General features: G+C 32.7%; 1 protein-coding gene across 1 annotated transcript; it reads right to left on the bottom strand.

The window, feature by feature from the left end:
- Positions 1-42: 42 nt before the first annotated feature.
- Positions 43-6,902, bottom strand: LOC109338341 (uncharacterized mitochondrial protein AtMg00820-like; the record flags this gene model as incomplete). The annotated part of the gene is made up of 2 exons (XM_019575551.1): positions 6,728-6,902; positions 43-165 (listed from the first exon to the last, which is right to left on the bottom strand). Coding segments are annotated over exons 1-2 (298 nt in total), but the record flags the coding sequence as incomplete, so codon positions are not given.
- Positions 6,903-15,594: the final 8,692 nt, after the last annotated feature.

Here is a 15,594-nt window from a genome sequence, read left to right as displayed (position 1 = left end):
TAAAACAAACTTTTAAATTATTGTTGTGGAGACTGTGAAAACCTGTTGCGATCTCGATTGCGACCTTGAACCTAGATTTAAAACCTTGGAGGAGAGATTCTCTCAAGACCCTGAGCTTCTTTGCCACCCTTGTTGCATTGTGAATGATTTCGTAGATACTACAACCTGCAAAAAAAAACTTATATCACGGTTCACAAAAGCAACAATCAATAAAAGTAATATATATCGCCTGATTTGATATCCAAAGGAGTCTTAATTCAAAACATGTAACTAAAAAATAGAAAACTTTGCCTGAAGAGATGAAATGGGAGCATAGGGTCGGAAAATAAGAGAAAAAACTGTTGTGGCTTAAAAATAAGTAGGAGAGTGACGACAAAGATAGATGGATAGAAATGATATATAAAAATGAGCAATATATTAGTAAAATGTAAGTGCTATTCTGGGTTGTGCACCTACAGATTTATGTTTTATGTTGAAATTAATTTAATTTCCTACAAACAATGCCTTCAAATTGTACATTTCATAAATAGTCAAATTTATGGAAATATGTTTATAAATGGCCTTGGTAAGAATGTGGAAAAGCAGTCTTTTGAGTTTAAAATATAGCAATATACTAATATTAATTGAATTGAATTCATTAAATGGCTTTCGTATTTAAATTATTTTAATCTTAATTCTCCTTCTTCTCTACACCTTAATTTCCATAAATATATCCTCCAGTTTTGCTAGATAAATTCTTCAAATATACCATTTTTTGAGGAACTCAGTATCCTTAGTTTTTCAGAAATTCATTCAACGCTTACACTATATGTATATTTATATATATAAAATTATAAATGGTCAAAGTGAGAAAAATATATTGAAACAATACTATTACGTGGATAAGCGTGAGTATTATGACACAACATATATTATCAGAACAATTTTTTGATGTAATTATTATAAGACTGATTTTTTTATAATAAAATGGGGTGGAATGCACTAGGCTCATGTTTAATGAGATTTGAGATGATAGATATACAATTTACTTCTAAAGCGAAAACAAAATTTTATTTTAACACGTAATTCTTTGTATCTAAAGAGACATTGCTCCAGGATTTATCTTCAAAATATTTTTATATAATTTTATATACACTTCTTATGTGAGTTTTATGGATTGGACATGAATTAGAGATATAAGTTGTAATAAATATAGTATTATTAAATTTATTGGTCTAACTCATTTGACTTAGATTGGACATTTAATTTATTTGAGTTGCACATTTGATCGATTATGAACCAAAATCAGCGTGAATCAGTTCGACTTGGTTATCTGTGTATAAAATAGGTAACTCGGTCTATTTAATCAATTGGATAAGTTGAATCAATCATTTTGTTACATAAAAAGTAACATCTTGTGAGAAAAAGACTCTTGTAATTTGAAATTATTTGTTTTTATGTTAGTTATTATTAGATTTCGTTTATTATTTTTTAATTTATATTGTAATAAAATCTAATTTATTTAATTAATATTTAAATTTATTCGTTCACTTTTGTTGGAATCAAATTATAAAAAATTATGTTTTTTCACGATATTTGCAACTTATTTATGACAATTTATTATCATAATTGTTTTTGTTAGTTGCTTAATTAGTATATGAGTATAACAATAATTTTAAATTTTAAGTATAAAATTATTAAATAACAGTAGGTAGTATATAAAAATTTAATAATTTTTTAAGGTATATTGATTTAACTGGTCTAACTAATAATTTATTAATTTTGTTATTGATCAAATAATTGATTAAGTTGATGACTAATTCAACTATAACATTAATGATTAAGTATATAAAATTTTATATCATAACTGAATTATATTGGTAAAATTTTATTTAACCAAAAGATGGAACAAATATTATAAAGTATACTATGATATAAAAAATTGTGCACCATAGGACATGAATTTCATAGTCCCTTTCATTACATCCGACTTGTTAAGCTAAAGTTTAATATTAGGGGGAAGGGTTTAAAAAATAGAGTGAAAAAGTTGTAGTTCAAGTTTCATACACAACAAAATTCTAATATACTAATATTTGTTAATAAAATAATTAAAATACTGAGTTAAGATAACTTGGAAATCTGGATTAATTTTTAGCTTTTGACTAGTAGGCCTTAACATTCAAAAACTTCAAATACCCCACCTTACTTCAAAAGTAAGATGTTTTACATACACTAAATATTTCATTGTACCTGCATATTACAAAGAATTAAGTAACGATCTTTCAAAATACAATAAAATCTATTTGCACTAAATAAAAAATATATTTAATTAAGAAATATTCGTTGATGGGGTTGTCCTTTTACTTATAATTATTTTTCAACGAAACATTTTTATAAACAGAGGATACTATGAGAACTGAGCCAAAATCAACCCAGAAGACATCGCGTATAGTTTTTAACCGGTTAGGCCATTCGGTCGAACCAGACGACGTCATATATAATTATATATTATATAACTAATTATAATATAACAATATCACAAATGAAATTATAACAATTTGCAATATCATAAATTTCAAAAATTAACCACTTTATCTTTTATTAATAACCCCTAATAATATTACATATATATTTAAAATTATGATATTAGATATATTCACATAAATCTTTAAAAGTATATTTTGTTTAATTTATTTAGAATAGTAAGAAGTTTGGGCCATGTGTGAGTTGAGGAGAATAGCAAAGAGGTTGGCCCAATCCTAATTGTTAGAGAATTAGGTCATCTTTTCTCCAACCCACAACCTCCATTACATTCTTCCTTGCTCCTTCATTACACTCTTCCTTGCTTTGTCACTATGAACTATAATCTTCTTGGACGATGATGATCTACTTGGACGACGAGGTGCTTGGGACTGCAGTGAGGACCTTATGACGATGGCTAGGAGCTTGGAAATTATATCTCTTTGTCTTACCTATTAGGATTTCTATTTCATACTTTTAGCATGTGTCTATCATTTCAACCTTTCAACCTCTCTGTTTTATCAATGTTTATGAACCATCATGTCTAATATTCGTAGTTATCATGGTTTAATCTGGTTTACCGGATTTTGAGTGGCCCAAAATGGCTAGAAAGACAATATGATTTTCTAGGTGAAACAAAGCTGTTATAAAGATTTTCTAGGTGAAACGGCTAGAAAGACAATATTCGTTGATCTACGGTTGGACCGATCAGACCGTCCGGTCCAAAAATCAGTGGATATTATGCTTAGAATACAATATATAAGAACTACTATAATGATTTTTACAATTCTAAATAATTACATATATTTTAAGAGAAAAATATATGTAACCTACATTGTTACTATATCATCTATCATTCATCCTTAATTATGATTTACTCTTAAAAAAATATAATATAAATAAATGTTGGATGATTTACTAATTATGTATAAATCTTTACACTCACAATGCATATATATTATTCATATTTCAATACAATAACCAGGTCAAACTCAAAGAGGGTTTTCCTAATGAGAGTCATCATTGCAATATAGGTAGGACCGTCAATTCAAAGCATAGTTCTTAGGATTGCAGTAGAGGATGGAGACTAATTTATATATTTCAATCAAAGCTCCTTGTTATAACTTGGACTAATTAGAAGAAGCACATGGGACTTAAACCTAAAGTATATGTGTTTGAGCTTGTAATCCTATTATCTAATCATATGTATTGGTAGCTCAACGCTCCAAAAAATATTAACACAATTGGTCAAAACTCTTTAACAAACTATATTTTCTTCTTCCCTTTTGTTAATTCTCTACCTCTAGTTGACTATTTGTGGCCACTGTCGTGTAACGATCACTCGTAATGCACCAAAAATTGGTATTAGAGCTAATTGATAGATAACTCTTAATCCAGACGCCAGATTCATGATGGAGGAATTCAATGGAACTAGTAACTTTAGGTTGTAGCAAAGGAGGGTGACAAACATGTTGATTGGACAAAGTATGTCAAAGACAATGCAAGAGGCTCATAAATTGAATGAGTTGAAGGAAAGTGAAACAGGTTGGGATAATGTTGCAGACCACAACTATATTGGATCTAGAATCCAAAAATTCATGTATTGGGTTGAGACTCATGTGGAGATAAGGAACCAAGTGGAGCATCAGACTCTAGACATGTGCTTCCAATATTTCTCAAGATGTTGGAGAGGATGATCACATATGAGCTGAGTAGTGGTGCATCCTTATGATGTTTTTGTGGCGTCATAGAGAAGAATGTTAATTACTATCAGATCGACAAAAACACAAGCATGTTGACAGCCTTTAATGAAAGGTATAACATAGGCATTAGCTTGGATGTAGAATGAAACATAAGTATTGGTTGAGATACAAGGTATGACACATACATTGGTTTAGATATAAGAGGTGTGATACAAGCATTGGTTGACATTGACGCAATGTATATGTTATGGGTAAACTCGTTAAGATGGAGGATCTGGTAAAGAGAGTTAGGCTTGAGTAAGGTAGAGCATGGTATTATCTAAGGTGTAGGTTGTTGGGTAGATTTCCTAAGAAGGGAGATATTCATTTATTTCAATCAAAGTGAAGATTTTTGGGGTGTTTGAAATATACTATTATGAGAAGTCCTACAATGGCTAGGATAGTAGTTTAGCATAGAGACTAAAGCTATATTTAGACCACAGCCCCTTATTATAACTTGCACCAATTAGAAACACCACATGGATCTTGAGCCCAAGGTAAACTTTAATAGAGCTTGTAATATTATTCTCTAATCGCTCAATGCTCTAGGACGTAGGCACAATTGGTCAAACCTCGTTAACAAACTCCTTTATCTTCTTATATTTTGTTTATTCTCTTTCCTTTATTTTAATGCTTCTGGTTAACACTGAGTATCAATTTCCTCCTCTGCACCAACACAACCCATGTTTCAAACAAAGGATATCAAAGTTGCATTTTTATTCAATCTCAGTGACCTTTAGTAGAAAAAATAAGACCCTAGATAGAGTATGATACCACTGACAATGACTGTATTTTGGATTTACATAGACTATTGCATTAAACTGCACAAACAAGTATATTGATTTTAATCAATTAATGTCAACCATATGCACATTAGGAATTATGCATAAACCTTATGATATAGGTGTTGCAGCAAAAACAAAGAAAAATAAGAAGTTGAAGATGGAGAGAAAGAAGAGTGTATGTCTATGTGTGTATAATACCTTTGTATATTTCACTTGTATTAAATATTGAGAGTCAAGGTTGGTTATATAGCAACAACCAAATACAAGTCAAAACAGAAAAGCAAAAATCAGTTTTTAACTACCCAACCATATTTCCATAAATGGAAACTCTACTTAACCAACAAACTAACTTTTATAAACTACCTTCTAGAAAAGGAATTATCTCTTAACACTCCCCTTTAATTCCTATTCTAATGACAAGATGAGATATCCTCCAATTCTACTACATTAAGTAAATCCTTAGCATTTTGAATCTACTCCCCTTCAAAGCTTTTGTCATCAAATCAACAACCTGAAATTCTATACAGCAATATTTCAACTTGATTTTCCCTTTGTTGACTTGATCTCTTAGGAAATGAAACTTGGTTTCAATGTGATTGCTCCTTCTATGTGATACAGGGTTCTTTGCAAGGTCAATTGCAATCTTATTCTCCACTTATAACGCCACAAATTTATCTATTTTCAAACCCAATTTTGACATTAAAGACATGATCCATCATAATGCTTGACAAGCTGCACTATAAGTTGAGATATATTCAGCTTCACAAGTAGATAGTGCCACTATAGATTGCTTTTTAGAGTTCCATGAGATAGGTGCCCCACATAGTAGAAACACATAGCCTGAGGTTTATCTCCTCTCCACCTTGTCACCACGCCAATCTGAGTCAAAGTATGCTGCAAGGTGTACTTCACTTTTCTCCTTTTGATATGGGAATAGAATTCCTGAATTAGTTTATCCCTTAGATACCTTAAGATCCTCTTTGCAACTGACAAATGAGACTACTTTGGGTTGTTCATAAATCAACTAACAAGACCTACTCTATATGTGATTTCTGGTCTGCTGTGACAAACGAACCTTAGGCAACCTACCAACTATTTAAAAAATGTGATGTCAACCAATTTTTCATTCTCATAAGTGTATAGCCTCAGATTTCCTTCCACTAGAGTTTATACTTCATTGCACTAATCCATTCTGAATATGCTTAGTACCTCTTTTATGTATTTTCTCTGATGCATCACTACTTCATCATTGGTTTCTACAAATTTAATACCAAGGAAGTGAGACAAATTCCCTAGAACAGTCACCTCAAATTCATTTTTGAGACTATTCTTGAATCCTTACATTTCTTCTGTACTACTTCATGGGATCAATAGGTCATCCATATATAAGCAGATGATCAATATTCCAAGACCTATTATTGTCTTTATGTACATTCCATATTCCACTGTGGACTTCTTATTGGAGAAATGAATATAATCTCTTATTCTAGTCTCTACGGGCCTATTTCAGTCCTACAAAGCCTTCCTCAATCTGAGCACCTTATCTTCCTAGCCTGAGACTGAAAACCAGAAGGTTGTTGAATGTATACCTCTTCACCCAAAGTTCCATTTAGAAATGTAGAATGCAGATTTGGCATCCAATTTCCAAATCTTCCACCTTTTATAACTAGCTAGAGATGCAAAAAAATGAGTAGTCTTCACCTTCCTTCTGCATGAACCCCTTTGCTACCAACCTTGCTTTGTGTTTAGCTATGCTACCATCAGGCTTGACCTTGGTCTTGTATATCCACTTAACTACAATTGGATTCTTTCCAGGTGGTAGAGTGGCTAATTCCCAAGTTTTATTCCTGTCTATGGACTTTAGTTCCTCATCCATGGCATCTATTCAGATTTTAACTTTGATTGCATCCTTAAACCTTACTAGTTCACTAGTAGCCCTCAGTGCAAGGTGTAAAAATTCTCCATCATTTGTGATTGCACTATTTGGAAACACTTGATAGTCCATGAGTCTTGATGGTAGACATCTAACTTAAGTTCTATCTTGGTGGGTAGCTTGTTCTAGCACATCTTCTTGACTTGGTGTTATCTCTGCTTGTTGCTCAACAAGTTCTATTGGAATGTAGACCTTGGTAGATACATGATTACTTTGATCCAAGTTGTCCTCCCAAGAGTTTAACTCATCAAATTTTATATATCTACTATAGACCACTTTCTTAGTTTTGGGATTGTATAGCTTGAAAGATCCTGTCGGGTGATAGCCAAGGAAGATCATGGCTTCACTTTTATCATCCAATTTCCTTCTCTTATGATTTGGAACATGTGTGTGACAGAGTGTTCCAAAGACTCTGAGATGACGGACTGATGGTTTTCTTCCTGACAAAACCTCCTCAGGAACCAACGATGTTGAATTCTGACTTGGACACAGATTCAACACATAAGTAGCTATGTCTACTACTTCAGCCCAAATTCCTAAGGAAAGTTTAGTGCCCTTCATCATACTTCTGACTATGTTCATAATGGTCCTATTTCTCCTTTTAGCCACACTATTGTGTTGAGGAGTGTAGGGGACTGTAATCTCATGGACAATCCTTTCTTTCTTGCAATACTCCTCAAATTACTTGGAGATCAATTCTCCTCCACCATAAGTTCTCAACACCTTGATACATTTGTCTAACTATTTTTCCACTAAAGCTTTGAATGTTTTGAATGTATCAAACACTTCATTCTTTAACATTAGTTGATAGGTCCTTATCTTCTTGATGTACTAATCAATGAATGAAACAAAGTACTTGCTTCCCCCTAGAGATGAAATCTCAAAAGGTCTGCAAACATCAGAATATATGATGTTTAGTAAGTCATTAGCTCTATTACTGCATATGACCCAAATGAGAATGTGTGTTGTTTACTTTTGAGACATTTCTTACACAAGGCTTTAGGATTCTTGATATAGGGAAGACATATGACTCGGTTCTTATTATGCAACATGCATAAATCTCTAAAATTAAGATGCATATACCTCATGTGCCAAAGCCAATGGTGACTTGGAAGGCAGTGTGACTTCAAAGGGCCATTCACTTGTGATTCAACTGATAGGCAGTGTGACTTCAAAGGGCCAATGGTGACTTGGAAGGATCTGTTTGATGACAGAGGAGTCTTGAGTTGCGAAGGAGATCTTGCTCCTGACCTTGACATGATTTTGATGAAGACACTAAGATCACAAAAAGAATAAAATGGAAGAAGACTATGAAGATGTAAAGTTTCAAGCTTCAAGGAAATTACAGATTAAGTCTTCCATAGGTACTTCTATCCTTACGCTCAATTTATATTTAGTAGCAATGCTCAAAGAATTCAAAACTATATTTAAAAGAATTGGATAAGTCTTGTAACAATGTCAAAATCCTAAATAACAAGTTACTTGACCTGAGTAACATGTTACTAGATCTGGGTAACATGTCACCTGAACTATATGATAGTTGGTAACAAGTTACTAGAATTACGTATTTGGTAAAATGATGTAAGGGGAGTTTGAGATGTCCATGTGAAAAAGTTGAACTACTTTCTTGGATTACAAATCAAACAACTCAAGGATGAAATATTTGTTTGTCAGTCTAAATATTGTCGGGATTTTCTAAAAGATTTTGAAATGGATTATTGCAAACCTAGTGCCACTTCTATGAGTTCTGGAACATACATAGATGCTGATGAGACAGGAAAATGTATTGACATCTCTAAGTATCGAGGTATGATTGATTCTCTTCTTTATCTTACTGCAAGTAGACCTGATATCATGTTTAGTGTTTGTCATTATGCACGTTATCAATCAAAGTCCAAAGAGTCACATCTTACTATCATGAAAAAGATATTAAAATATCTTTAAGGCACACCGGATATAGGACTATGGTATCCGAAAGGAAGTCTATGTGACTTGGTGGGATATTCAGATTTAGATTTTGCTGGATACGAAACTGAGAGGAAAAGTACAAGTGGTACTTGTCACATTCTAAAAAATCCTCTAGTCTCATGGTCTTTTAAAAAGCAAGCAGATGTTGCTTTAAGTACTCTTGAGGCATAATACATAGCAATAGGATGATGTTGTGCCCAAGTATTGTGGCTCAAGAAAGAATTACAAGATTATGGATTAGACTCAGGAGACATTCCCTTAAGATGTGATAACACTAATGCTATAAACCTCACAAAGAATCTGATTATGCATTTCCAAACCAAATATATTGATATAAAGCGTCACTTCCTTAGGGACCATGTTCAAAAGAAAGATGTACTTTTGAAATTTGTTGATGCACATAACCAATTAGCAAACATCTTTACTAAATCTTTAGAGAAAGAACCTTTCTATAAATTTAGACGAGAATTAGACATTCTTGATGAAGCATATTTGTCCTAAACATGTGTATATATATTTTGAATTTATGTGCTTCATTATATGTATCTTATACCTACTTGAGCTTTTATATGCTTTCAATAAGTTGATTTTTATTTTTTTGGGGTGCGTAAACCATTATTATAATGGGGTAATCGATTACAAGATATCAAATAGCCTAAATATTCAAAAAATGATCAGCATAATTGATTACACCTTCAATTAATCAATTATTGGCTTGGACAGTGAGTTTGAGTAATCGATTTCTTTCTCGTGGTAACCGATTACACATTGTGCTATTTAAGGAAAAATCTCATATTTGTTTCAAAGTGCATCTTCTCTATTTAACTCTTCTCCAAAATTTAAAAAGATGTTTGTTTGTCATCATCATAATGGGGAGATTGTGAAGAATATTTTGCTCCTGACCTTGGCACGATTTTGATGAAGACACCAAGATCATAAAAAGAAGAAGACTATGAAGATATAAAAGTTTCAAGCATCAAGGAAATTATAGATTAAGCCTTCAATATGTACTTCTATCCTTACGCTCAATTTATATTTAGTCGCAATGCTCAAAGAATTCAAAACTATTTCTAAAATAATTGGATAAGTTTTGAAACAATGTCAAAATGCTAAATAACAAGTTACTTGACCTAAGTAACAGGTTACTAGATCTGGGTAACAGGTTACCTAAACTGTATGATAGTTGGTAACATATTACTAAACTACGTAACATTTTATCTAACTAAGAAAACATTTATAAAGCATATATGACACTGGGTGATCGGTTAATTGATTGAATTAATCGATTACCACTTTGGACAACAAGTTTTGGTAATCGATTACACATAGTTATTGGAAACCAAATTTTCAAATCTGAATGAATAGTTTTCGTCCAAAGTGAATGAGTTTCATTCTGATCGAATCCCTTCTTTATGGAAGAATTCTATGACTGATTGGAACCCTATTTAAAGATATTGAAATATCCAATTCAACCCAACAACGAATATATGAATTTTACAACTTAGTTAAACAATTTTCTGCACTCTCTTGCAACTTTGATTCTAAATTTTCAGCTTTTTTTTAAGTTGCTTCAAGTGCTAAGTTCTAAGGTTTTCAAAATATTATAGCATTATTTACGAAGTATATTAAGAGCAAAAAGATTGCAAGTAATATAAATTGTCAAATACTTGTAAAGGCAATCATGTTGTTGATTTCATTCTTCGTCTTGTTGTAAGACTTGTTATCACAAGGGTGTGGTGAGAAGGGGAAAAGAGTTAACTTGGAGAGGTTGTTTTCTAAGGGTCTAAGGGTAGATATTTGTGAGTGTGTAAGGTACGAGGGTCTCGGGGAGAGAAATTGTAATTGCAACTCAAAGTATCTTGCTGAAAAATCTCTTATGTGACAAGAGTACTAGATGTAACCTTTAGTGGACAAGAAGGTGAACTAGTATAAAATTCTCTGTGTACTCTTATTCTACTCTCTACTTGTGCTTTCATTTCGGTTTTAACTTGGTTGATTTCTGCAACTATTTTCCACTGCACAAACACTTTAATATCTCAACAGAAAAAGCGACCATTTCTCCCATCAACTAACTCACCCCATTTTAGTTGTTATCTAATACTTTAATGAGTATCTTTCTATTTCTTGTGTCCTACAATTCAAGACTGTCCTTGTGCAAACTCATGCCAAATCCATGCTCCAACAACTAGCTTATGTTGATGAGATTGCTCCTCATGTTGGAACATATTGAACATCATTGATCATTTCTTTGTTTCCATCTTTCCTTCTATTCAAAATGTCACCGGTGCCCTCAACCTGTATGGTTCGATTATCAGCAAAACTTATGAGACTTTTCATCTGCTCATCAAAATGTATCACCCAATCTCTATGATCTGTCCTGTGGTTGGAGCATCCAAAATCCAAATATCAGGTCTCTATATGACTGGATTCTTCATTCTTCATCATCAGGATGATACACACATCATCTTCATGATCTGACCATTTGGCCATGTTAACCTCATCATTTTTTCTTTCACTAGCATGGGTATGAGTTGGGAATAAGCATTCTTTAAATAAATGTCCAAGTCTGCCATAATTGAAACACTTGAATTTCTTAATGTCCAACTTTCTTCTATGTCCATGGGATCCTTTGTACCCTCCTCTCCTGGAAGATTCAGGTAAAATAGTTTCATCACAATTACTCAATTTTCTTTCTCTACCACGACCCCTACCTCTAGGTTCTCCTCCTCGACCAGGTGTCCCTCTTCTTCTAATGATGTGTGCTTGGAGAGCCTGATCTGCTACTTTCCCACCTGAACGCTCAATCATCCGCTACTCATGAGCTTCAAGCGATCCTTGGAGTTCTTCACTATTCAAATTCTCTAATTTCCTTGACTCCCCAATATCTACCACAATATGGTCAAATTTGGGAGTCAATGTGCGTAATACCTAATCCACTATGGTTAAATTGTAAGTATTAGATGGCAACTAAGAGGTGAATGGTGAATTAGTTGTTGGGAGAAATGTCCAATTTTTCTACTTTAGATATCAAAGTGTTTGTGCAGCAGATTGTTAATGTAGAAATCAACCAAGTAAAGCAATAATAAACTCACAAGAATAAAGTAGAAGAAGAAGAGTACACAAAGAATTTTATACTAGTTCACCTTTTGTCCACCAAAGATTACATCCAGTACTCTTGCCATACAAGAGATTTTTCCACTAGATAATTTGAGTTGCAATTACAAATTCTCTCTCCAAGACCCTTGTACCTTACACACTCACAACAATCTACCCTTGGAAAACAACTTTTCTAAGTGAACTTTTTTCTCATTCTCAGCACACACTTATGATGAAAAGTTTACAACAAGGTGAAGAGTGTATCAATGATCGGATTGCCTTTATAAGTTTTGACAATGCTATAACGTGAAACCATTTTCTCACAATATATATACTTAGTAAACAATGCTCTTATATCTTTAAAAATTTAGAACATAAGCATTTAAAGCAACTTCAGAAAATCTAAAAGTTTGAGAAAAAAAAATTGCAAAATAGTGCAGAAAATTGTTTCACTAAGTATTGAAAATAATGTCTAGATTGTATGTCTCAATACCTTTAAATAGGCTTTCAATCATCCAAAGTAACCTTCCATAAAGAGGAGACACGGTTGGAATGAAACCCATTTACTTTGGACGAAAGTTGTTTATTCAAAATTGAAAATCCGGTTTTCAACAACTATGGTTAATCGATTGTCACGACTGGGTAATCAATTGCCAAAAGTTTCTGTCCAAAGTGGTAATCGGTTAATACATAATAATAATCGGTTACTCAGTGTTAGTTATGCTTTGTAACTGTTTTTTTAGTCAAATAACATGTTACGTAGTTCTAGTAACGTGTTACCAACTGCCACATAATTATGGTAATTTGTTGCCTAGATCTAGTAACATTTTGCTCAGGTCAAGTAACTCATTACATAGCATTATTTACATTCTATCAAGACTTATTCAATTCATTTGAAAATGGTTTTGATTCTTCTGAGCATTGCTACTAGTATATAAAATGAGCATAAGGCTAGAAGTACCTATTGAAGACTTTAATCTATAATTTCTTGAAGCTTGAATCTTCTATGTCTTTATAGTCTTCTGCATTTTCTTCTTTTTGTGATATTTGTGTCTTCATCAAAACCGTGCCAAGGTCAAGAGCAAGATCTTCTTCACAAAGATCAGTAACATTCTCACCACATGACTTCACTACATTTGTCAAGGTTATGATTCTGTTGAAGAATTCAGCAATCCTCTTAGTATTCTTCATCTGTATCAATTCAAATTCCCTTCTCATTTTTTGAAGTCGTACCTTCTTTAATTGATCAACACCTTCATTCCTATTTTCCAAGATCTTCCAAGCTTGGGTTGAGGTTTCTGCTCCAGCTATCTTTTTGAAATGAACATTGTTCATACATTGATGGATCAAGCATAATTCTTTGCAATCATTCTTCACATCCTCCTTGTCCTTTAATCTTTGTTCATTTGTGGCATTCTCTACCAGTGGTGTGACTCCATTAACCATAATTTCAAGACTTTCTCGGTACCCGAATATCACCTTCATTTGTGCGTACCACCATAGCCAGTTCTTGTCATCAAGGATTGGGAGATTCATTGGAAAGTTAGTTTGCCCCATCCTCATGTTCTTGGTTTCCCAAAAAGCGTGTATCTCTTGATACCAGATGTTGCAGGAAAAACAAATTACAAGAAGAAGTTGAAGATGGAGAGAAAGAAAAGTGTATGTCTATATGTGTATAATACCTCTGGGTATTTCACTTGTATTAAAGAATGAGAGTCAAGGTTGGTTATATAGCAGCAACCAAATACAAGTCACAAAAAAAGATCAATTTTTAACTACCCAACCATATTTCCATAAATGGAAACTCTACTTAACCAACAAACTAACTTTTACAATTTACCTTCTAGAAAATGAATTATCTCTTAACAATAGGGAGGAATATTCATAAGTACTAAAATGTGCAATGTAATACACACGAGCCCACAAGATAACATTCAATTTTTTTACTCAACTTCCATTTCTTTTCAACTTTACAACCTTCAGAAAACAATCGGTGGTACATATTTTCTCAAATGCATCCAACAACAATATCACCACTACATCGTTTTCAACTCAAAAACTATTTCACTCCAATCCAATAATAATACCAAAACACTCTACATCAATCATGATAGCTGAAAGGAATGTCAAAGCATAATTGATTTATGCAAAGTTATCATGTTATTGTAGGGAGATATTCTAGACCGTCAATGGACTCATTTCACTCACCACCCTTATTCACTTCTCAAAATATTTTTATTATTTATCTTTTTTATCTCACAAACCTTCCTCATATGCAATTGATGTATCCTACTAACCACTTTTAGCCAAATTGTATCTTTTAAATAACGATCCTAGAGATTTATCCAACTTGAGACATCTCCTAACTATCCATTTATAACATCATATTCGTTCATCTTGTATTAGCAAAATATGCAAAATTACTTTCACTAAGTGAGCTGCAACTCGCTTAGCAGAATGCTAGGAATTTTGGCTAGGCATTTTCATTGAGATCGCTAAGCTAAAATGTGTGAATTTCTAAAACTTTAAAATGGAAAATAACATAATTTTAGAACCCTAACTTTCCTTCTTTGTTCATTTTTTTTATTTTTTAGGCTCTTAGTTTTAGGGCTTTTGTAAACAATTGGAGAGGGAGATTAGAAGATTGAAGGCATTACAACCATCTCAAGCTCACCTTGGTGTGTTACGTATCAGTGGCCTAGGATCTCTAAATCCTTGGTTTGACTTTACCATTTGCCTCTGAGAAAACCTTTCTTGCGAACTAGCCCTACCCAAGATTCTAATCCTCAAATCAAGACCTCCTAGCCTTGGTGAAGAACCTCAATCTCTATGGTGATCTCACACAAAGAGACAAATCCAGACTACACAAAAACACGTTAAACAACAAGGTATACTAAGCACAATAATGCTTAAAATATGACAAGATAAAGACTCAAAGATTAACCCTTTTACTAACCACTTAAGCCATCAAGATTCAAATGAGTTAATCACTATAAGTATACATATAATTTCTCTCTAACAATATCTAATGCATGAGCATGTGAGCAAGATAAGAATGGATACAAAATTATGCAAAAATAGTAAGCATATAATCAGCAATTAAAACAGCATAATCTTTCTTCTCACGCATGCAACTCTCTTGCAAAAATACAGTAAAAACACGTATGCAAAATGCTCTCTAAACAGCCCTATACAATAGAATGCAATGTTATGGTTTTATGAACAAAGCCTTGTATTTATAGCATAGAGAATATGCGGTTACATTTGTTGCAAAACAGTTAAACAGATAAACAGTTAAAATAGATTTTAGTTATAACAAACAACAGACTAGTTAATCGATTAAGGCTTCTCTTTAATCGATTAACGGGGCAACAAAATGACACAGAATTCAGTTGAAACAGAAAACACATATTTAAAAGAAAAACAGTTGAGTTAATCGATTAAGTTACCACGTTAATCGATTAACTGGAACATTTATGTATATGTTTCAAATGGTAAACTTCTCATATGTTATGCACAATATATATACATGTTTTACCAATTATATTATGCCTAATATGCACATATAACA

This window comes from Lupinus angustifolius, unplaced genomic scaffold, assembly GCF_001865875.1.
Source record: "Lupinus angustifolius cultivar Tanjil unplaced genomic scaffold, LupAngTanjil_v1.0 Scaffold_22_23, whole genome shotgun sequence".
NCBI lineage: Eukaryota > Viridiplantae > Streptophyta > Magnoliopsida > Fabales > Fabaceae > Lupinus > Lupinus angustifolius.
The sequence above is the reverse complement of the archived record's forward strand: the minus strand, read 5'-3'. Positions and strand labels throughout refer to the sequence as shown.